The following is a 21,888-nucleotide window of genomic DNA, read 5'->3' as shown; positions in this document are numbered from 1 at the left end:
TTAAACTGTCCTGTGTAAATATTAAGGTTTGCTTTGTTTTTGATTAGAAATGTTCATCTCCTCCTGGAAAACTTTTCCTGATAACACCCCTGAAGATACAAGTGTGTTGCTGAGGAAATGTTGACTATCAGTTTGTTGCTGTATTCTAGTGAAGACAGGCGTTAATGAATTCCTGTCTCAGCCTGTGAATACATGGCACCATGTTAAATGTTACCTTTCCTCTGAGAACAGCAACAGGACCTGAGGGAACAGCATGGAGCTGGGACAGGGAAGGGTCAGGTTTCGTGTTAGGGACAGGTTCTGCACCCAGAGGGTGGTTGGGCACTGGGACAGGCTCCCCAGGGCAGTGGGCACAGCACCGAGCTGCTGAAGTTCAAGAAGTGTTTGGACAATGCTCTCAGACATATGGTTTGGGTTTTGGGTGGTCCTGTGTGGAGCCAGGAGTTGGATTCAATGACCCTGTGGGTCCCTTCTAACTTGGAATATTCTGTGGTTCTATGATTCTGAATTCCTATGTAATGTCCCTCTAAAGCTATTCTCCTGAGAGTAGATAATACTTACATCAACTTGAAATCAGTGGGCTGAATGTGCTTTCTAGATTCAGAAGATAATACTAATGATAACATTAATAACCAATACCCAAAGTTCAAACAGGGCTTTGTTAGGGGAAAAAAAAAATAATAATAATAATAATTAAAAAAAAAAAAAAAAAGAAAGAAAAAAGAGAGAAAGTCATTTTGCTGACACCTTTCCATGTGAGGCCACAACCACACAATTGCTTTCACAGAACTGCACCTGGGCTGACTTCAGTGTACTTGTGTGGGTACAGATGGCCAGCCACACAAAGTCCGTTGAAGGCTCAGTGTCCCCAGTGCTCTGAATTCTTCTAAGGAGATTTCAAGCCATGGTGGGAGAAAGGAAAGGAAAGTGTACTGAATCAAGGAGGAAAGAATACATGCAAAACTATTCTCACCGTTTATGGTTTAGGTTTTAGTAGTGGCTGCAATCCCTTTTGAGGTTCTGTCCCAATATATGTTGTGTACCCTGATGGTGACATGGCTATTTGAGTTGGATAAGACATCAAAAGAGAATAGAGGAATTAAAATTGGAAGTGTGAAGTACAACAAAAATAGCACAGCAGTGTTGGCAAAGTAATTAACGAACAAGCACTGCTTCCGCAGACAGTTAGCGTTTAACTGTTTTTGCAAAGCCCCTTATAACCAACCAATTGTTGCCCTTATTTTATGGCAAGATGAAAAAAAAAAAAATCCAATGTTATAAAGAATAGGGGATTTTTTTATCACAGGATGTCACTGCTGTTTACAGTAGAATCAGTACTTAAAAGGTCAATAGAGGTTTTTCTTCCTTTACTTCAGTGCTAGATTGGATAAAGTTACACAACAGCTCAGTCATAAGGTGTATGGGGACAAAATGAATTGTAATTTGAGATAAATTATCTGTTCAGATGGTACTAAAACTAGGTGATATCAAACAATGCAGCTTAGGATGGAGTAGTAGTAGTGATGTGTAATGATGTGATGCCTCTGTTTGCACATGGGAACTATAGCATGTCATAAAACCTTGTCCAACTCAGGGAAGTGTCAAAAGATCAGAATCGCATGATAATTATGTGCAAGTTAATGTCTGGATTTTGATATACATAGTTAAAATGTTGAATTCTGCACTATACCAAAAATATTTACTAAAGTAAGAATATGCATGGGACGTTAAGACCTTCAAGACCTTTTCCCTAGTCTTTTCTTAGATTTCATATTGTTAACGTCTACTGTCATTGATCCATCATAGATTTACCTGAAAACTATGGAAGTGAACTTGAAATTATGATCATACAGGTCTGCCATGAATGTAACTTTGCTAGATCTGCTTGGAATAAAAAATAATAAATAAATAAATAAATAAACTACAAAATTTGGACTAGTAGTTACATGTAGTTTATAGTGGAAACTAAGTTAAAAACACTCCAGCATTCCTCTAAGGACATTTTCTCTTGCTGTCTCTGTAAATGGGAGAATGCAAAGGATTCTTTCAGCAGCATTTAACTGAAATATATTAAATGGCCAAGAAACAGAAGAATCAATTTTTGAAGCTCATAGATCATGGATCTTCACCTAAATGTCTCACTTTTTGTTTGTGACACTTTATGTGGTATACTCATTACCTTTCATATGATTAGACTGTGGTAAAATTAACAGTAAGATATAGACAGTATATATCATAGTATGAATGACAAGCATATAATTATATTTTTCTCATGTATGCACTTAAAGTTTATGTATGCATTCTGGAGTCATTTCTGCAGTTGACTGTGCTAAATCTTATAGAATCAGCTATAATTATTCCTGAGCTGAGACTTCAGTATCTAAGATGCATAATTTAAGATTCTGAGGATAAACCAATGCAGCTATTGATTCTGTTGAGGAAACGTAATGATCACTTAATAACAATTCCAAATACACGTTAACAGTATGATTCAAATTTGTTTTAAGTCATTTCTGTTTTGAATCAAAGTATATACCTAATATATAGTCTGAATTGGTGTGGAAATTGCTAAGGACTCAATGAAACTAAATGATGCATTGTGATGTATTAGAATCCAGTGTCCACCCTCAAACAGGGCCAGTGCTGGGTGAGCTCAACACAATGCCTTTAGGATTATACCACATACAAAAAAAGAGTCTTTATGAAAGAGAATACCACTTATAAAGGACAACTCTAAGGAAACAAGAAAAAGACAGCTAGAATGCCTTTTATCATAGAAAGTGTCAAAGAAAATGGAAACTGATAGGCAGAAAAACAGTAAAACCAATGGAACCAAGCAATTCTCTTTAAGTTATGTTTTATTTTTTTTTTTCAGTTTTTGAAATCTTTTTGTTTCCTAGACCTATTTGGTTCACATGAGGAAACACTTTTGATGAACCTTCATCATTTGGTTGCATTACGTGGGTAATGGTAGACAAGTTGTTATGCTGTAACAAAGTCAGGAGTATTCTGAAACATGGCTGTATCCCAGAAAAGCATGAGAATATAAAATATGTTAACAATTTTAAGTGATAGAATGATATGAACTGGCTGGAAGTTCCCACACTTATTAAGTTGGTATGTATTTTGCTCAAAATCTACTTTATAACTAATTGTAACAATTAAATATATAGAATCATAGAATCATAGAATATCCTGAGTTGGAAGGGACCCTTAAGGATCATCAAGTCCAACTCTTGACACCGCACAGGTCTACCCAAAAGTTCAGACCATGTGACTAAGCGCACATTCCAATCTCTTCTTAAATTCAGACAGGCTCTTCTTAAATTCAGACAGATATCTAAAATATCACATTAATTCATATGCAGCTTTATGGTAAAACCAGAAATAGAGACTTTTTTTTTCCCAGATATACAAAAATATGCACGTGATCATGAAGCTTTGGACATGTCTCTGAAACAACTATTGGAAAATGTGTTTTGAAGCGTAAAGTTCTCACATCTAGCTAGACCTAAACAACTGTTTTGTATTCCATTTACAAGAACATTTGGCATATACTTCTCATATCTTTGAACTCTGACATGTTCTGAAGTTTGTCTTTGGGCTGGAAAGTCTTAATTTCATTGTATTGTTTTATTATTTCCCTGGACATTTGCAGAGGTAAGCATATGTAGTACGTTCCATTCTATCCTGTATCCATTCTAGACCTGTTTTTGTTGACATGAAGAAATATTTTCTATGAACCTTCATCATTTTATCATATTATTTAAGTCACAGTGCACAACTTAATCATAATTTAAATTTATCATAAAAGTTTGATTTACTGCACCACTGACCACTTCTGAGCTTTGAATTAAGTTTTTCAGAACAACTTTCTCAAAAGCACAGAATACGTTTCCTAGTTCCATCGTAGAGAAATATTTGGTTTCCAGTACGTGGCATAGGGCTGATTAGTATTATTTCTCTTTTCTTTTCTTTTCTTTTCTTTTCTTTTCTTTTCTTTTCTTTTCTTTTCTTTTCTTTTCTTTTCTTTTCTTTTCTTTTCTTTTCTTTTCTTTTCTTTTCTTTTCTTTTCTTTTCTTTTTTCTTTTTTTTTTTTTTTTTTTTGAACATTGGTTGTAGCACTCAGAGGGAGAATTGGGGTCAAATATGCTTTTCTACAAGCCTTTATTATAAATATATATATATATATATATCAGTTATAAAGCAGTTAGCAAGCTATATGCTTTTGTGAGAGTACTTAACAGCGGTTGATATGGATTTTATTAAATACCCGGTTTTTAAAAGTGTTTTGGATTATTTAAGTATCCTTATATATATGAAAAAAAAAAAAAAAAGAAAAAAAAAAAGTGTCGTGTGTGTCTTTTTTTTTTCCCCTTGCATGAGAAATAGCTTAATTTGGAAATAGCGTTTAACTTTGGCTAAAATTTGGTCTCTGTAAGGAACAGGGATTGAGTAGTTTTTTTGTGTACATGTGAAAAAGTTTTTGGTAATGTCTACAGTTATTCTTCTGAGCAATAATTTGTTCCATCTTGCCTGTCTACCACACTTCTAAATTCCCCCACTGGTGAAGTCACTGATAGGATGATGTGAAGAACTGAATCTTAGTCCAAGCCCAATGTAAGGCCATGCAGACAAGAAGCACCTGTTATTTCAAGCAGCTGCTTAAGCTGAAAGCAGCTGTTAATGTTTAAGGTGAGTGATAGATTCTGCAGTCCAGTTCTGCCAAATGGTATACTCCAGAATATCAGTGTTGAAGAAAAGCACATAGATCTCCTACTTTCTCTCAGATATTGCCAGGATGGAGGTTTCACAAACTGATGTCTGGCATAGGGGACTGTATCTGACTAACAGTGATTCTATAGCTTCATTTGAAAATGTCCATCATTATATATTAATCCAGCAATGGATTAACCTCAGCTAGCTGCCAGGTGCCCACCCAGATGCTCTCTCAACCTCAGCAGAACAAGCGGAGAAAATGAGATGGAAGAGTTTATGGACTAAGATAATAGCAGTGAGATTGCTCACCAGTTACTGTCACAAGCAAAACAGATTCAGCATGAGGAAGATTAATTAAATTTACTGCCAATTAAAAATAGTGTAGGATAGTAAGGAAAAAAAAAAAAAAAAAAAAAGAAAGAAAGAAAGAAAAAAAAAGCTAAAAATCTTTTCCAACCAACTTTCTTTCCAGGCTCAACTTCATTCCTGACTCTCCTACCTCCTCCCCACCCTGGGCAGTGCAGGGGGATTGGGAATGGGAAACAGGGAATCAAAACTGCAGTCAATCCCTGATGCTTCGTTTCCACCCCTCCCTCACGGTCCCTCTCTGCCCCTGCTCCCTGTGGGGTCCCTCCCATGGGATGCCGCCCTTCCCAAACTGAGACTGTGGGGGCTGCCCACAGGCAGCAGCTCTTCAAGACCTGTTCCCACGCAGCACCATACCATGGGGTCCATGCCCCAGGAGCAAACTGCTCCAGCACAGTTCCCCCATGGGTGGGTGGCAGCTCCTGCGTGGGCTCCTCTCCACAGGCTGCAGCTCCGGCTGCAGCTCCGGCTCCTTCAGGGGTTCTCTACGGGCCACAGCATAGATATTTGTTCCAACGTAGTGTTCCATGGGCTGTAGGAGAAAAGACTGCTCCACCATGGTCTTCTCCATATGGGCTGCAAGAGGACCTTCTCCCCTCTTTTTTCATAGACATTGGTGTCAGATGAGTTGTTTCTCTCACATTTTTCTTCATCCTCTCTCTCACTGCTGATGCACAATATTTTTTACCCTTTCCTAAATATGTTATCAATCACAGAGGTTACACAAGTATTGCTTATGGACTCAACTTTGGCCACTGGTGGATTCCTTTTTGAGTTGGCTGGAATAGGTTGTCTTTGACACAGGATAGCTCCTAGACTCTTCTCAGAGAGGCTATACCTGTAGCCCCCACACAATGTAGCCCCCACCAAAATGTTGTTATGTAAACAAAATACAAAGCTTTCTTTTTATTGTTTCATACTTGTCCTTCTAAAGGCACACAGAAAATTTTTTACTAAGACTATCAATTTTTACTGCCAAGCATTTTCTTTTTATTAAATATTCTCTCAAGATCACAGAGAAAAGAGACAAGAAAGGAAAAAGAAATTTAATAATTTTGTATTAAAAACAAGTCAAACTGAAGACTCAGATTTTACATTTTTATGATATACTTTTGCAAATCTACTTTGACTTTAAAAACCAACATGAACTATTTTTCTTCTCAAATTTTCAGAAAAAGATCCTTTAGCATTTAATCAGATGAAGAATGTGACTGTCTACATTAAATGCAGAATTATATACAGCCTTTCATTAAAATTGGCATGAGATTTTTCTTGAGTGATACAGGCTTACAAACATACATAGCTCATATTTTGAAAGATGGTTACTTCTCATGCTTCAAATCTTCCATCTCCAATTTAAGATATCTCCAGTATCTTACATTTTTGAAAGATAATTTTCATCAAGTTTTTTATATCTGGATTCTGAAAATCATATTAATTTAAAATTTATGTAGTCATGCAAATATTTAATTGTAGGAATCAGCTAGTCATTCTCAAATACTTTGATAATAATTATTGAATTCTAAAGTAATAATTTAGTACTGATAAAGATAAAGAAAAATAGAAACATTTCATAGTAAAGATGTTAGGAAGCTTTGTAAGTGATATTCCAACAATTTGTATCCTAAAGGATTCATTTTATTAAAGAACATTTTTGATGTCATTAATTTCCACCCAAAACTCAACCTTCCTGAAATGTATGCATTTGAAACAATAATATTCCTTGTTTGCAGATCTTGAAGGGAAAATGTGCAAAAATCCCTGTCTTTGAATGTGAGGGTTTGTAGCACGGGAATTTTTTATGCAACTGATTCATTATATAGACAATCGGTGTTTATATTCCTGTGACTAATTTTTAGATAGAACTGAATACTATATATGATGTAATCATTTTCACATTGAACAATGGGTTGATGAAATTGTTAACCCCTTCATCAGTTGCTTATTTGGAAAATAAGTAGTTATATTTTAAGTTGTTTTTTTTTTAGCACATTTTCTTTTACTTGTCTTTGCATCCAAGTATTTCAAATACGAGTGGCTTACTGAAGATTTATTTTATACTATTGCTATTTTATGTCCTTCATCTCTGAATACTTCTCATTGTTTTTGATTTTTTTTTTTTTCCTGCATAAGAAATGCCATCTATATGATATAAAAATAACTGGCTCAGGTTTGTAAATATTTCTCATTAAAATCATATAAAGAGTTTAAAAGTAACCATGAAAGGTTTTTCATCAAGCAGCAAAAAGGTTAACCTACAGTTCAAAGGAGAATCAATTTTGGTTCCCCTTTAGATAAGGATATGCTTCTGCATAAGGTTACACATTGGTTGTTTGAAATCACTTTCCTTATGCCAGTCAGCTCTGCCCAGAAAAAGCATTCTGAATATCTAACCTCATATTTAGTCTCCAGAAGGCTCAGTCCTCCAAGTTTTTATGTAGCATAGTGCTTCAAGTGAAGCCTGAAGGTTTTCTTTTGTGAGTAAGACAGCATTATTGTTTAACACCTGTTCAAATATCAACTTTAAATGTAGATTTTTCTGGTGTTGTTTATATTTCACCTGTTTGTCTCTACATGCTCACATAGAATGGGATATATCATCTACCAGGTATGTGGTCTGAGATTTAGTAAGTCTCTGTCATTATGAGAATATTAGAATAGGTATCGTATTATCTGGAAGAAAAAAAGAAAAAAAAAAAAAAAACAGAAAAATAAAAAAAAACTTGAAGTAGTCTGTGCATCTGCTCTGGAAACACAATTTACCAGTTGAGATCAATGAGATATTCTCCTTGAAAAAAATGGACAAATTCTGTTCTGATCATGTTGTTCGTGATATATGAGCAAGTATCAGCAAAGTTATCTTAAACTAGATGAAGATCAGTGCTAGGTATCCATTTTTCCCTTTTCCCTTCCTCCAGAATTCCCCTTTTGTGGAGGTGATTTCCATTGTATAAAGCTGAAAAAGCACCCTTACCATCTGGTGGGAAGAAAGTCAGGGGAGTTGAGGAGAAAAAAAAAAAAAAAAAAAAAAAAAAAAGGAAGAAACAATTGTACCCAGGCATTCATTTAAGATGGACCTGGACTCAGGGAGGACAATAACCAAAACTGTTCTGTGGTCCTCATTTTCAGGGCATGAGCAGTGTCTCCAGTAATCTTAGTGTCTCCACTGTTAGAGCGTATCTGACAACAGCACATCAAAAACACTGAGTTCAGTAATGTTGCAAGTGTACCTGTTTACTCTTAGCAGCTCCAAAGCAGCATAATTTTGAAACCTGAAACAATGGCTTGTATCTAAATGAATATGCAAGTTAGGGAAGCAGAGCAAAGAACAGCTCTCTGCAGGTTATGAATAAAGTAGGAAGTGGGTGATCAGCTGCTGCAAATGTTGTTGCAGGTTCTTAGTAAATTCTCTGTAAGACCCAGAAAGCTTCCCAGATCTTGCATGTAGAAATGGTGACGTGTTTTGCAGTAAAATTGAAAAACAATATTGCACTTGAACAATAGATTAAAAGTATTTTGTTTTTTAAAATAAATGTTTCGTTCAAAATGCAAAACTTTTGACCAGCAGTATAACTGCTTGAAAAATCCAAGTCCTTTTTCATTTAAGAAAAAAAAAATATATATATCATTAATTTGAGTGGTGTAAAATTCCAGGCATTTTTCTTGCAGAATGCATGGAGTCTTCTTGCAGTAGCTGGTATTGTCATGTTTTCTTTACATTAATAAAGCCAGAGGAGGGTGACACCTCGTCAGCAGCTCACTGCATCAGGCATCAAAGGGAACAAAATCTTTATAAAGGATGTATTCTAGACTAGAGAAAGAGAAAGATGGTCTGTTTGTTAGGATATGAAGTGGAAAAAAATACTCATTTTTTTCCCCTGTTGAGGAAAAAGAGAATGCCTTGCTAGGAAAGGCATTTTCTTTAGTATATATATGACTACATTTATGGTGAAGTAGGTGCGATGAGAGTGAACTTGAAGTTATTGTAGTGTACATGTAGTTTCAGTTTTGTTTCAACTAGAAATCTCTGGATTGAGGCAATAGTTGGGCTTGATACTACAGCCTGATTCCTTCAGTATAATTCAGAGTTAAGTCCTTGCAGTTAAGGTTACAAAAGCTACCTGGACATTATCCTAGGCAACCTGCCTTAGGTTTCCCTGCTGAGTCCCTTCCAACCTCAGCCAGTCTGTGATTCTGTGAAGAAAATGGAGGCCGGGCTAATGCATTTGAAAGAGATTGCATTGCTGGGGAAATGCACTTCAACTGTTCTCAGCTAACTGGAATTTCTTAAGCATTAATGACTTTGGGAACAGGTATGCATTACTGTTACACTCTAGCCAAGGTGTGAAAAAAATATGAACAGCTGAAGCCAGGTCATCACCTGCCAAATTGGGATAACTTCCTACTGCATGGGTGATGATCAGAACTATTATTTTTCATTGTTGCCAATTAATAGCTTAGTGCCAAAGAATCACATACTATTGTAATACAGACTTTATCAGAAATTTATGCCTTCAACCAATAGGTGTTGAACTGCAGATGTGAGTGATTAAACATGTGTTTTGTTGTTGCTTGACTGCTTCTGTTCTGGTCAGTTTGATAATTAGATACTGTTCTTCATCTGTGTGCCAATCTCTCATCCAAGAAATGTGACATCCTGGTATATAGGGAGACAATAAATAAAGACATGTCTGTTCAGCTTTGTCAGCACTGGAGCCTATATCATCATTGTACATGAGTACCATTTATCTTATGAATCTGAAAAGGACTGGGAAATACTGGTCCTTGCTGAAGTACAGATTCCCATTAGATTTCTGTCCCACCTCTGTGCTGCATGTTGCATGCATGGTAGGGACTCCAGGCACTGCTAGAATTTCCCTCCAGGGTCTGCTACTCATTTCTGGTATTGGTACCTCAAAACTGAGTAAGGCAGTATTTCAGAACAGTCACAGAATGTTTTTAACAAGGTGAGAATGGATGTGTTTTGTTTGTTTGTTTGTTTTTAATTCTGCCTTGAAACTTATATATGTCTACATAGAGTTTATCTGTTCCAAGTGGCTGGGTTTGTTTGTTTCTTTGTTTGCCCTGTTTTTTTTTTGTTTGCCCGTTTGTTTGCCTAGTTTCTCTTTGAGTTCACACAGGAAAAGTGTGGAAGTTACTGAGAACCGTTATATTCGGGTTGCTTTTTTCTGAGTTTCTTGAATATAGATTATCTGGACATGAAGGGACTGTGGGTTCTTTCTCTAGATGTGGTGTTAGCTACTGAAAGTGTATCAGTATTTCTCACAAGCCGGGAATAGCAAGAGTCAACGTTGCAAATTTTACATCAAAACAAATTCAGTGTCCTAAACTTCCCAATGAACAAACAGTCTGCAGGAACGCAGGTGACATCTGGGGACTACATGTATGGAAGTTGTTTGTGAAGGCTCCTCAGGCACACAGGAGAACTGCTTACAATGTTTTGTGCACAGTTCTTGTGTGAGTGCTAAAGCTCTAAGGATGATTAAAGAAAGTTAGTGTCACAATTAGCAGAAATATCTGTTACTCTATGAACAGTTTGTATGGCAGGTTTCTCTTAGCTACTTTACAGCTGCACAGATTTTGAGGAACTCTTTTCTTTTCACCAATTCTTTCAGTTCTTTGTTAAAAAGTTCAGTTTCTCCACCTGTTTCTTCAGTGCCAAATAGCATGTGAAAATAATGAGACCCAAGAAAAGAGAAGAGGCTATTTGGAAACTGAACCGGTAGTGGCGAAAGCTACCTTGCAGTGACGGTCTGTCACACTGTTTCTGGTGGTGAGAGTCCTTTGGGTACATGTGAAGCCAAAATGTAGTTTCGATTTATTTTCTCATTCTGAGTGTCCAGAGCTGACTTCAGTTCCACTACCAGCCTTCCCAAGCACTCAGAGCAGCAAGCCTACAAGACACAAGAAGCGGGAACTGGGATCAAAATGAAATGCTCAATTAAAACAAGAAACAAAACACTACTGAAACATCATGATAGCTGTGTCTCTGTGAGCCTGATTATAACAGCCTTTTCATACTGAATGTTGCCTTCCTATCTAACTCAGCCCATTATTTTCAGTATTAGAATTAAAACATTTTACACCCACAGAAGTCTCAGTTAGTGTAAGTGAAGGTAATTACACCTCTAAAGGCAGGCAAGAATCAGTTCTATAGTTGGGAAAAAAAAAAAAAAAAAAAAAAGAGAGAGAAAAAAAAAAAAGGGACAGAAAAAAATGTTTCCATTATCATGATGATCATTCAGTTATTGCTAGATTCCAGCAATGTACATAGATATAAAGGGACAGGTTGTTCAGCCTTTATACTTAAAAATAAGGACTTAATCTAAAATGCGTCTGTTGTTCTTTCCTGGTTCTGTTTCCTATCATTTGGATTTGACTTTTAAGAGACAATAGATGAGAGAAGTATTATGCACAGGGACTTGAGCAGAATTTTTGGTTTAGTCCTATAACATAATCACATCCTTGGTTAGAATCTGCTTGAAATAATTCTGCTGCAAATAAATGCTAAGATTGTCAGTGCTATTCATCTTTATCAGGGAGTTTGAAGCACTAAGAGATTATAGCTGATAAAGTCTGGATGAATAAAGACTCTGAAGAGTTAAATAAGAACATGCACTCCTCAGAGATCAGATACAAGGAGAACATGATCATTTGTAATCTTGGCCCAATTAAACAATTAAACAGTGTTTGACTTTATGCAAATGCAAATATTCATGTAGAAAAAAGAAATGGAAATCATACCCACAAAATGTGGTAGTGTAATGCCTTGGAAAAAATAATAATAAAAAAAAAAAAATAAAACATTAGAGAGGATAAACATCTTTACAGTTAAATAAGGAAAATGTTGTGGCAGAAAGATCTAATGCACAATGATTTTGAGACTGTAACCCTAATTTTTTGGAATTTTACCTTTAAGAAGCCTTCATACAGTTATATAGTTTTTGCTAATGGTCCTTAGTTTGATATTCATCTGTTTGCACTTCCAAAACAGGAACACTAGAAAGTGCTTTCTTAAAGTTGCCAGCTTTTAAGCACATTTCTTCTTGCCTTCTGCACCATGGAAATAATGGGGAGAGGGGAAAAAAAAAAAAAACTTTCATCTTTGCCTAAGACTCAGGTTTTGTTGCTATTGTTGTTTTGATTTCCCTCAGTCTTATCTTTGATAAAACAACCTCAATTTGTTCAATGTCTCCTGGAATTTGTGTTTTCTGAACCTCTAACTGTTCTCTGTACCTCTAACCATTCTTTCTGTTCTTTGGGTTCTCTCTGGCTAGTACACATTATCGCTGCTATAAGCCTCCTCAGTACTAAGTGAAAGGATTATTTCACATTATTTTGGGGCTAGCTTTTTTAATAAAATTATACTTTTGTCATTAAGGTTTTATGATCCCACATATTTAATCTCATCATCTCTTAAATATTAATGGACTGATTCTGGGCTACGAACATTTTTTAAAAATACCAAAGGATTCACCTGTGTAATCAGCAGTATTGGGACTTTTAGTATGTTGCTGTTTAAATAATGGTGGAACTTAACTCATTTCAAAATTACCGTCATTGGCCTGTACATTGATGAGTTGCTCCAGGAAGGCATGAAGCCCATTTATCCATGAACTTTTGCATTCCTTGTTAGTAAGCAGAAAAATGTGACATGCAAGAAGACATTCTAAGCTATCGATTCCCCTTATTCTCTGGACCCCAAGGATCCCTTCTTTAGTTTCTTCATATCCAGGTTAACCCACTCAGTGCATGTTACATTTATCTATCTTTCTTATATTTATCCACAGGGTTCAGACTGCTTTCTTGCTCTCTTTTATGCAGTCTGGATACTGGCCTAAGGAGCACAGCAAACACATAAAGTTGAATGTCAGGAACTTTCAATAACTGGAGGCTATCTGCATTCTTAGGTCTTGCAGGGCTGACATGTTGACCAAGTACCTTCCTGTAGTAGGGAGAACTAGTAGTCTGGAGCTGGTTGCCCAAAGAGGCTATGGTATCTCCAGCCTTGGAAACAGAAAAGTCAGGTGGCCAAGGCTTTGAGATCCTTAAGCTAGTGACCCTGCTTAGAACATGAACTTAGGCTAAGTGGCCTCTAATGGTCCCTCCCTGCCTAGGTTGTTCAAGGATTCTGTGATTTTTGCCAGTGTATTCTGACTACAGTGTAGTTACATGGGGACAAGGAGAGGAGAAATCAACAGAATATAAATTCTTTGAAATTTTTTAACATAAAGAAACCACATTCATATTAGGAGGCTTCTAAAAATCAGAGTAGCTAGAGTCTGGGAGGTTATCAGGAAGTACTATTCATAAAGGCTTTCCCAGCTCCAAGCAGCAATGTCTGCTGCCATTGGAAACAGGGTACAAGACCAGTTCAGTTTGTTCTGGTATTCTGTGCTTAAAAACAAAGAAAACCAACCTAGCATAGCAACTTCCCTACCACATTCATGTCTCCTAAGTAATTTAAGGACATAAGAATAACTCTTGTTCCTGTATTCTGCCTCCAACAGTGATCTGAAGTGGAGAAATGGGGCACAAACTATTTATTTGTCCTGTGTTTTATTGTTTAGCAGAATAGGCTTCATGCTCCTCGTTGTGTCTCATTATATTGTTAAAATAGCAACAACAACACCATCCTGAAAGGGGCAGGTAATTGGATTCTTATTATTTTATTTTATTTTTTTGCACTTGCTTGCATCATGGATAAATTAAAGATTCTGTTTATAAAGGTTATGAAAGGAGAATCTGCACAAGAAGTTGTAGCATTGAAAATCAGACAACCAATCAGCTAAAGAAAGATCTTTTAATAGTCTTACTAACTTTCAGGCTGGGTATTAAGCATTACTAAATATTTTTAGTTCAGTGTTTGAGACACTTTTTTTTCCAATGCTTTGAAGATTTTTTTCTTGACAAGATTTTGATCTTCAGTACACAGGTGTGAACTTGAAAAAAACTCCAGAAGACAATGGGGTTCTTTTTCATTCTTATTGGTTTAACTGAACTGTGAATTTGCTTTTTTCTTGTGCTCTCCTCTTCCTTAGACTTTGTTGTACTTTGCTGCATACAAATGGGGATGATCTCTTTTGGGTAGCTTAACAATAATTTAAATACAATTGTGGACTTGACAACATGGCATCCAGACAGTGATTTCATTTGATTGTGTGTGAATAACTTCTCTGAATGTGAACTTTCAAAGCAATAGTTAACATGGTTTTGGTTGTGGCTTCTACACGGGGCATGAATTCAGTGCAGCACACATGCACGCCAGCCTACTCAAGTAATTATGGCTTCTGTGTTTCTGGTGCAGTGCATCATCTTGTTTTTAAGACTGCACCTGTTTGTTGAGGGTGTAGCTTCTCAAATTGCCACTTTTCTAGTATGGGCTTGCTAGTGTAGAATATTAAGTCCAGCCTTTTACAACTTACATTACAAATCTATTTGAAGTTGTAGTGATAGCTTTACAGCTTTTAATAAATGCCAAAATGCCTGTTGCTTTCTCATCTCCTCCCTTTAAACTTTGTATCTGTGCAAGGAGAACTCCAGCAAGACTGCACTGCTCATGTGACACTTTGCAGCTGATCTCTGCAAGAAAACTGTAGAACTGAATGATAATGTGAAAGCACAAGAACTTATACACTGGATGAACTGTGGTTGGGGTTTTTTGTTTGTTTTTGGTGGTTTTTTTTGCCCATTTTCTTTTCTTTTCTTTTTTTCTTTTCTTTTCTTTTCTTTTCTTTTCTTTTCTTTTCTTTTCTTTTCTTTTCTTTTCTTTTCTTTTCTTTTCTTTTCTTTTCTTTTCTTTCTTTTCTTTTCTTTTCTTTTCTTTTCTTTTCTTTTCTTTTCTTTTCTTTTCTTTTCTTTTCTTTTCTTTTCTTTTCTTTTCTTTTCTTCTCTTCTCTTCTCTTCTCTTCTCTTCTCTTCTCTTCTCTTCTCTTCTCTTCTCTTCTCTTCTCTAAGACATTTTCAAGGCCTGCTATAGGCAGTAAATTCTTCTAGGCAGATCCTCACTCCTATGGTACAATAAAGCACCAAGTATACCTAAGAAACAGATTCACAAAATATATTTGCTTTAGACAGTGTGCAATAGTGATATTTTATCCTAATACTTCATGTAATCAGTGAGGTTTTTATTTTCTATCTGTCTTGAGCTATTTGCTTGATTAATTATTCTGTCCTGCTTTTGTTGTTATTTTTTCAGGCTCTAAAAATGAAGGTTTTAAGCAGCCAGCACACTCCTCAGCAGCCGTCTCACCACCTGCACCTCCACCATACTCTGCTATGCAGTTGCCACCTCCTCCACCAGCCCTTCACCCTTCCTTGCAGGCCCCAGCAGCTCCCAGCCTGCCTCCCAGGAACATCAAGCCCAGCTCTGAAATGATGTAAGTGAGCATAAAACATGAGATCTTTCATTTTCTCTCATTTTTCCACCTGTTACTGTGCTCATGCTGTAACCTGTGAAGACCATCCAGCAGATTTCTGGGCGCAGTGAGCTCCCATGCTGCTGTGCTTGTCCTGCTCTTTCCCTGGCCTGTTTTATTAGCCTGGATTATTTAGTCATTTCTCTAAATAGTCTTATCTGTAGGTACACTTTTTCTGCCTTGTTGGTGAGGGGATAAAGGATGGAGTAGACAGATACCCGTCTGGGTTTTATACTCCAAAGGAGTACAAAGATTTCTTACTTTTGCAGAAACCCATTTGTATCAATAGCTGAACCTTTTCCCTGCATTTTTCGTGCGGAGAAGGGGTCAGGAGGGTCAGGCCTTCCAGCCGATACCCCGCTTTGCAGCCTTGCAAGCCTGAGGAACTGAGCTCAGCGCTGGTTGCGAAACCGCACCACGGGATGCGGCGTGGCCTGCTGTGACAATATTAGAAGCCGCTGTCACACACCGGGCTCCTTTCTCTGCCCTTCTCCGAAAAACCTCGTGCACATCGGGAACCCTCCAGCGGCGGAGGGCTGCAAGCGCTTCGGTCTAGCGTGAAAACTGGCCGGAAACAAGCTACATAAATAAAAAGATAAACACCGAGCCTCCCTCCAGCCAGCAACAGAAGGACAAGGAGAATATACCGCAGCGGGCAGGGGCGAGGTGCCGCCGGATAGCCGACATGCGACAGGCGACACCCGCGCGTCCCAGCCGCGCTCGCCGCCCCCTCTAGCGGCCGCGGCTCCCCGGCGGCAGCCCCCGGCCCGATGGTCGCCCTGTGCTGTCCGTGCCCCCATCCCACCTCACAGCACCCCTCCGGCGAGGGCAGGCGGCCTGGGGGTTCCTTTAACCGCTACAAAGGCTTTGGAAGTGAGAGGTCGCTGGAAATTGCCGTGTGCAGTCACAGGTCCCTAAACTGCCATCCCTTGCTTCGACTTCTTCCTTATCTGGGTTTTTCCATCCAGCACCAGAGCCATTTCACCCGGCCTAACCTTATGCTGCCATTTCTCTTGCCCCTTGTATAGATTTCAAGCTGTACAAGTCAAGGAGCACATCTTAGAGCTACATTTAGCATTGTACAAAAGCCTGACTTTCCTCTCGTGCACTGTGTGAGAAGCCTGCCTGCACCTGCAAAGATGGTTATAAAACCCAACTCCTGCCAGTCGGTAGGCCCACCTGGCCAATATATATTTCATACTCCACACATCACCGTGGTGTCTGAGTGCCTTTGGCTCCATTTCTCCCTTTACACTCATGATCAAGGTGCCTCCATGTGAAAAACCTACTCACAGTCAGGAAGAAATATTCATGGGTACTTAAGGAGCATATAGGGCTTGACAGAGCACCCAATCATTCTATGAAATAACAGAAAGAAAGAAAGAAAGAAAGAAAGAAAGAAAGAAAGAAAGAAAGAAAGAAAGAAAGAAAGAAAGAAAGAAAGAAAGAAAGAAAGAAAGAAAGAAAGAAAGAAAGAAAGAAAGAAAGAAAGAAAGAAAGAAAGAAAGAAAGAAAGAAAGAAAGAAAGAAAGAAAGAAAGAAAGAAAGAAAGAAAGAAAGAAAGAAAGAAAGAAAGAAAGAAAGAAAGAAAGAAAGAAAGAAAGAAAGAAAGAAAGAAAGAAAGAAAGAAAGAAAGAAAGAAAGAAAGAAAGAAAGAAAGAAAGAAAGAAAGAAAGAAAGAAAGAAAGAAAGAAAGAAAGAAAGAAAGAAAGAAAGAAAGAAAGAAAGAAAGAAAGAAAGAAAGAAAGAAAGAAAGAAAGAAAGAAAGAAAGAAAGAAAGAAAGAAAGAAAGAAAGAAAGAAAGAAAGAAAGAAAGAAAGAAAGAAAGAAAGAAAGAAAGAAAGAAAGAAAGAAAGAAAGAAAGAAAGAAAGAAAGAAAGAAAAGACACCAGAAAAATGGTAAATGAAAATGCAGTCATAAAGCCGTCTAGAGGTTTCACATGTTCCTTTTTTCATACTTGCAGAAGTCCAGACAACGAAGAAAATTATGATGATGTGGAATTTGTTTCACAGAGTAAGATGGGTACGTTCTGAAGCTGTAAGCATATTGTATTTATAAGATAAGCAAAAGCATATTGTGTTCGTGAGTGTGTTGTGCAACTAATTATGCTGGTACTGCAGTTTTATGGGTTAAGAAGGTTGTCTCATAACACTAATTGCTTTATAATTAATATGACAGACTCTCAGGAACTGCTTTAAATATCTCCCTTCCCTTCTCCTGCACCCCCCCCCCCCCCCCCCCTTTCTTTTTCTTGCTGTAAATATAGTGGGATTGTAAATTACCAGATTTTAGAATCTGAACCAAATGAATGCTGTTCTTTCGGAGCTGAAGTTGTGTGCTCTGGCGAAACAGGCACTGTTTTATACGTGATTAAAAAACTAATAATAATTTCCTGATTGTGCTTTTAGTTGGCTTTGTGATCTGCCTTCAATAGGAGTCAGAGAGTTGCTATGTTGTACCAGGAGCTGCCAGAGAAGCAGATTGTGACACAAAGGATTTCAGTCTGCCTTCTGATCTCTCCTTGGGAGGCACTGGTCTGTGCCAGGCACAGTATGCATCGCTTAGCGTGCTGACCATCCTGCTGTACAACAATGTGGGCCATGGAGCTGAAACTGTTCCTGAGCTCTTGCTTACCTAATTTACCAGCAGAGGAAGTAGCAGATTTAGAGGTGTTTTTTTTTTTGTTTGTTTGTTTGTTTGTTTTTTCCTGCAAACCAGGGCAGAGGCTCCCTTAAAGAAAAGCCTTTGGCCACCTTATTCAGCTGTGGAGCTGGTGCAAGCAAGTTCTTTGTGGTCTGCCCAGATTGATTTGTTTTGTGTTTCTTTTGTTTGTTTATTTGTTTATTTTTAACAATGATTTTCTTGTATAAGTAGTTTTTGTTTTTGTTTTTGTTGTTTAACAAATAGCATAGGTGGGTTTATCAATGACCCTGATGAATCATTAAAACAAATTTTCCCTTTCAAAAGTACATGGTGAAATGTGCTATGTTACAGGAAGCATGTGAAGTGAAGTGTTTGTACCAGGTATTTCTAGTTTACAGCATACTGTAAAAGCAACCTGGAAAAGCTCTGATTTTTCTCTTTCATATCCTCATTGAATGCTAGAACCTACATGTATTTCTTGTTAATACTAATAGTGTTGTTAGCAGTTTGTACATAGTTAGCGCTATAATGAACCAGGTTTTGTACAATAAAAATTTAATATCCTTTTTTTTTTTTTTTTTTTTTCATATAGGTCCTGGAAATACAGAGGCAGTAAGTGATAAACTTATCCTTTCCAGTACAAACTGACAAATTTAGTAAAATCACTTTAATGCGTTAGAAAATTAATTGCAGAATGAATCCAGCATGTTAACAATAAATTGTAGAAACACTTATTGTGAAGGACAGAAATAAAACCGGGTAAGCTGAGCAAACTGGAACTAATTATGAAAGCTGGCTAGGCACCAAAACTGGGTTTCAAACACAAAACAAAACTATTTCTTCTGACATTTCATTTCATTTCACTGAGATTTTCCAGAAACAAGGGCTCTGTTCTATTCTAGTAATAAAACACTTGTTTCAATTAAGCACACATTTGTGTTGGTGTCTTTAAGCACCTGGCTGTACTAAGACTAAAACAGTCTCTGAGACCTTAATCTGAATCCCATTTAGATCTCTAGCATTCCAGTTTAACTACTGCTAACCCTGGCGCCTTCATCATGGCAGTGCAATCATCAGTGCAGATAAAGACTTTCCAGGACTAACACTGCAATTAAAACATCCCCCTTATGGATTAAGCAACACGTTAGTGTGGCGGGACTTTAAAGCTGTGGTATTATAAAAGCAAGGATGGGGCAGGGAAGGAGAAAAATAATGGGTTTGAATAATGTAGTAATTTGATTTTGGAAGATTAAATGAATTTGTACTTATATCTTGCTGTAAATGTTATTATATAATTTGTATGAAATGTACATAGTTCATTTTCTTCATGCCTTTCCAAATGTATATAGGCCATTGAAAACTGAAATTTTCTTGCAGGGCCAAGGAAGTGATGGAGAGATGTATGAAGACATAAATGAAATCAGGTAGAAATTTTAAATCCTGTAGCCTATTGTATCCTTATTACCACAAAAGACTGCTAGCAAAAGTACCTCACCTGGCACAAAAGTGTGATTCCACTGCAGCCCCTGCCAAGCATTATTGTGTTCATTCATTTCACCTAGAGAAAATCAGGTTGTTCACCGGTTATTTCCCACTTAGATCTGATATGCCCTGGGGTGGAAAAACTCATGTAATAAAATCATGTGATTAGTGTGATCTAGGTAACAGAAGAGTCTGATTTCTGATCTAAGGTACATGTGTGAATCACTGTTTGGAATTACAGCCTAGGAGCAAAAGTAAGTTTGGCCCCTAGATACTACAGTCACAGACAGATTATTTTGTTGTGGTTGCTTTTCTTGCTTTCTACATAAATGTACCTACAACTCCTATAAGCGACCAGATGTACAGGTCTCATGGCTCACGTACCCTGGCATATCTGCAGAGCCAAAATAAGAGTTCCGCTGTCTCTAACTTAACGTTAGCCCCTCACTTAATGGAGTCACTCCCCCCACTAATGTCTGGAGTTATGGGATTCATTGTGTGACATGATCCCAATAAATCCTCTAAACTGGAATAAATAGTCTAAAGTTCCTACACCAGAATACCTTGTTTCACAAGTAGAATGACTTTTAGCAGTAATTTAATTTGGAATTCCTGGTCATAGATAATTTTAAAACTATATAATCAGAACAAGTGTTCCTCATTCAGTCTATATTCTTATTTATAGATTTTTTTATTTTTTTAATTTGAGCATATCTCTTTAGCAATAATACCAAAAAAGGAAAAGAGAGCCTCACTCAATCAGTTCCATAGGGTCTGTAAAGAATAGCTCTCCCAGTAAAACTGCTGGCAGCAACTTACAAAGCTGTAGCTATAGTCCTAATTACTTCCCATGGCCCACATCTCAGTACCATCCACGATGCAAGTCATGACAGGTGATGTACCCTAGCAGACTTACAGAGCAGTGTAGAAGACTGATCGCCATTTTGTGTAGACCACTGGAAAGTCAGTTAGGTTTAAAAAAGCAGTCCAGTGATAACTCGGGTTTTGGGTCAGGCTTCATCAACCACTGATAGTATGGGTAAGTATTAAGCAGCTGCAGATAGTGCCACAACACCTAGATTGCTACCAGTTTGCCAGCTTGCTTACCAAAATTAGCTCGGATGTGTTTGGACATGCACATGCAGAGCCAGTCTCCCTTTCTGGCATACTGTCCTCTTGAAAACAGTTGCTTTAAATTATGTATGTAATATTGGAGAAAGGGCTCCTTCCTCTGTCTGTTGTAGCCACATTTGGGTTTAAACATGTATCTTAGGTTTCACTGGGAGAAGCCATTTTCTATCATGTGTAGTTTTTTATTGAGCTTCAATAAGAAAGATCTAGTGAGATTTGCTTCACTGCTATAATGAGTCTTGGCAATGCTCTTCTAGACCATCAAGAGAAAAAGAGAAGAAGTGGGACAAGGAAGAAAAGAAGAGAATGGACCAAGAGAAGAAAGAACAAAAGGAAAAAGAAAAGAAAGAGCAGGAAATAAGGAAGAAGTTCAAAGTAAGATTTTTGTTTTGTAATCTGGGCAAAGATGTGTAAGAAGTATTATTTAGCATTGTTTAGCTCAAAATACACTTTTCAGCTGTCTGCAGAACTATTTATTATGCTTAGTAGGTCAAGTACCTGGATAAATCCTGAGGAAACATAAATCTACCCTGTTATGTTTGGCAGTACAAAGACTGAAGTCAGTACTGGGAATAAGGAAATTTTTTCAATGTTTATATAATTTTTGCTAAAATGCCTTCCCATTTTCTTTTGATTAAAAATAAAATAAAATAAAATAAAATAAAATAAAATAAAATAAAATAAAATAAAATAAAATAAAATAAAATAAAATAATAAAATAAAATAAAATAAAATAAAATAAAATAAAATAAAATAAAATAAAATAAAATAAAACAAAATAAAATAAAATAAAATAAAATAAAACATTTTACTTTACTGTTTAAAACACATTTCCTTCACTATAATACTCTTAAAAGCCCTTTATAAAACTGTGAACTGGGAAAAATATACTTCATGTTATATACAAACATATCTAGCCCTTAAGAGATTTCACCATTAAATTGCAACTCATTGCCCTTGCCTTGGTCTCCAGCCCAAGGGGACTTCCAGACTAAATAGGGAGGAATGGAATAGGATACTTTTATAGGGGAGCTATAGTCACTGAAAAAGCCTAGGTGCTTAATAATGTGCCAGTTGTTTCTCCTTTATATCATTTTTATGTAACTG

The 21,888-nt window shown here is 37.0% G+C and overlaps 1 protein-coding gene across 3 annotated transcripts in view; it reads left to right on the top strand.

The window, feature by feature from the left end:
- Positions 1-21,888, top strand: part of FYB1 (FYN binding protein 1) — a 67,392-nt gene that overhangs the window by 29,911 nt on the left and 15,593 nt on the right. For all 3 annotated transcript variants that reach the window (XM_072030682.1, XM_072030680.1, XM_072030681.1), the window contains exons 3-7: positions 15,305-15,485; positions 17,489-17,547; positions 18,761-18,780; positions 19,546-19,592; positions 21,039-21,156. In XM_072030682.1, coding sequence (XP_071886783.1) covers positions 15,305-15,485; positions 17,489-17,547; positions 18,761-18,780; positions 19,546-19,592; positions 21,039-21,156 — 425 coding nt within the window. The remainder of the gene's footprint in view (positions 1-15,304; positions 15,486-17,488; positions 17,548-18,760; positions 18,781-19,545; positions 19,593-21,038; positions 21,157-21,888) is intronic.

Source organism: Anas platyrhynchos, chromosome Z, assembly GCF_047663525.1.
Source record: "Anas platyrhynchos isolate ZD024472 breed Pekin duck chromosome Z, IASCAAS_PekinDuck_T2T, whole genome shotgun sequence".
Lineage (NCBI taxonomy): Eukaryota > Metazoa > Chordata > Aves > Anseriformes > Anatidae > Anas > Anas platyrhynchos.
This window is presented reverse-complemented; position numbering and strand designations above follow the sequence as displayed.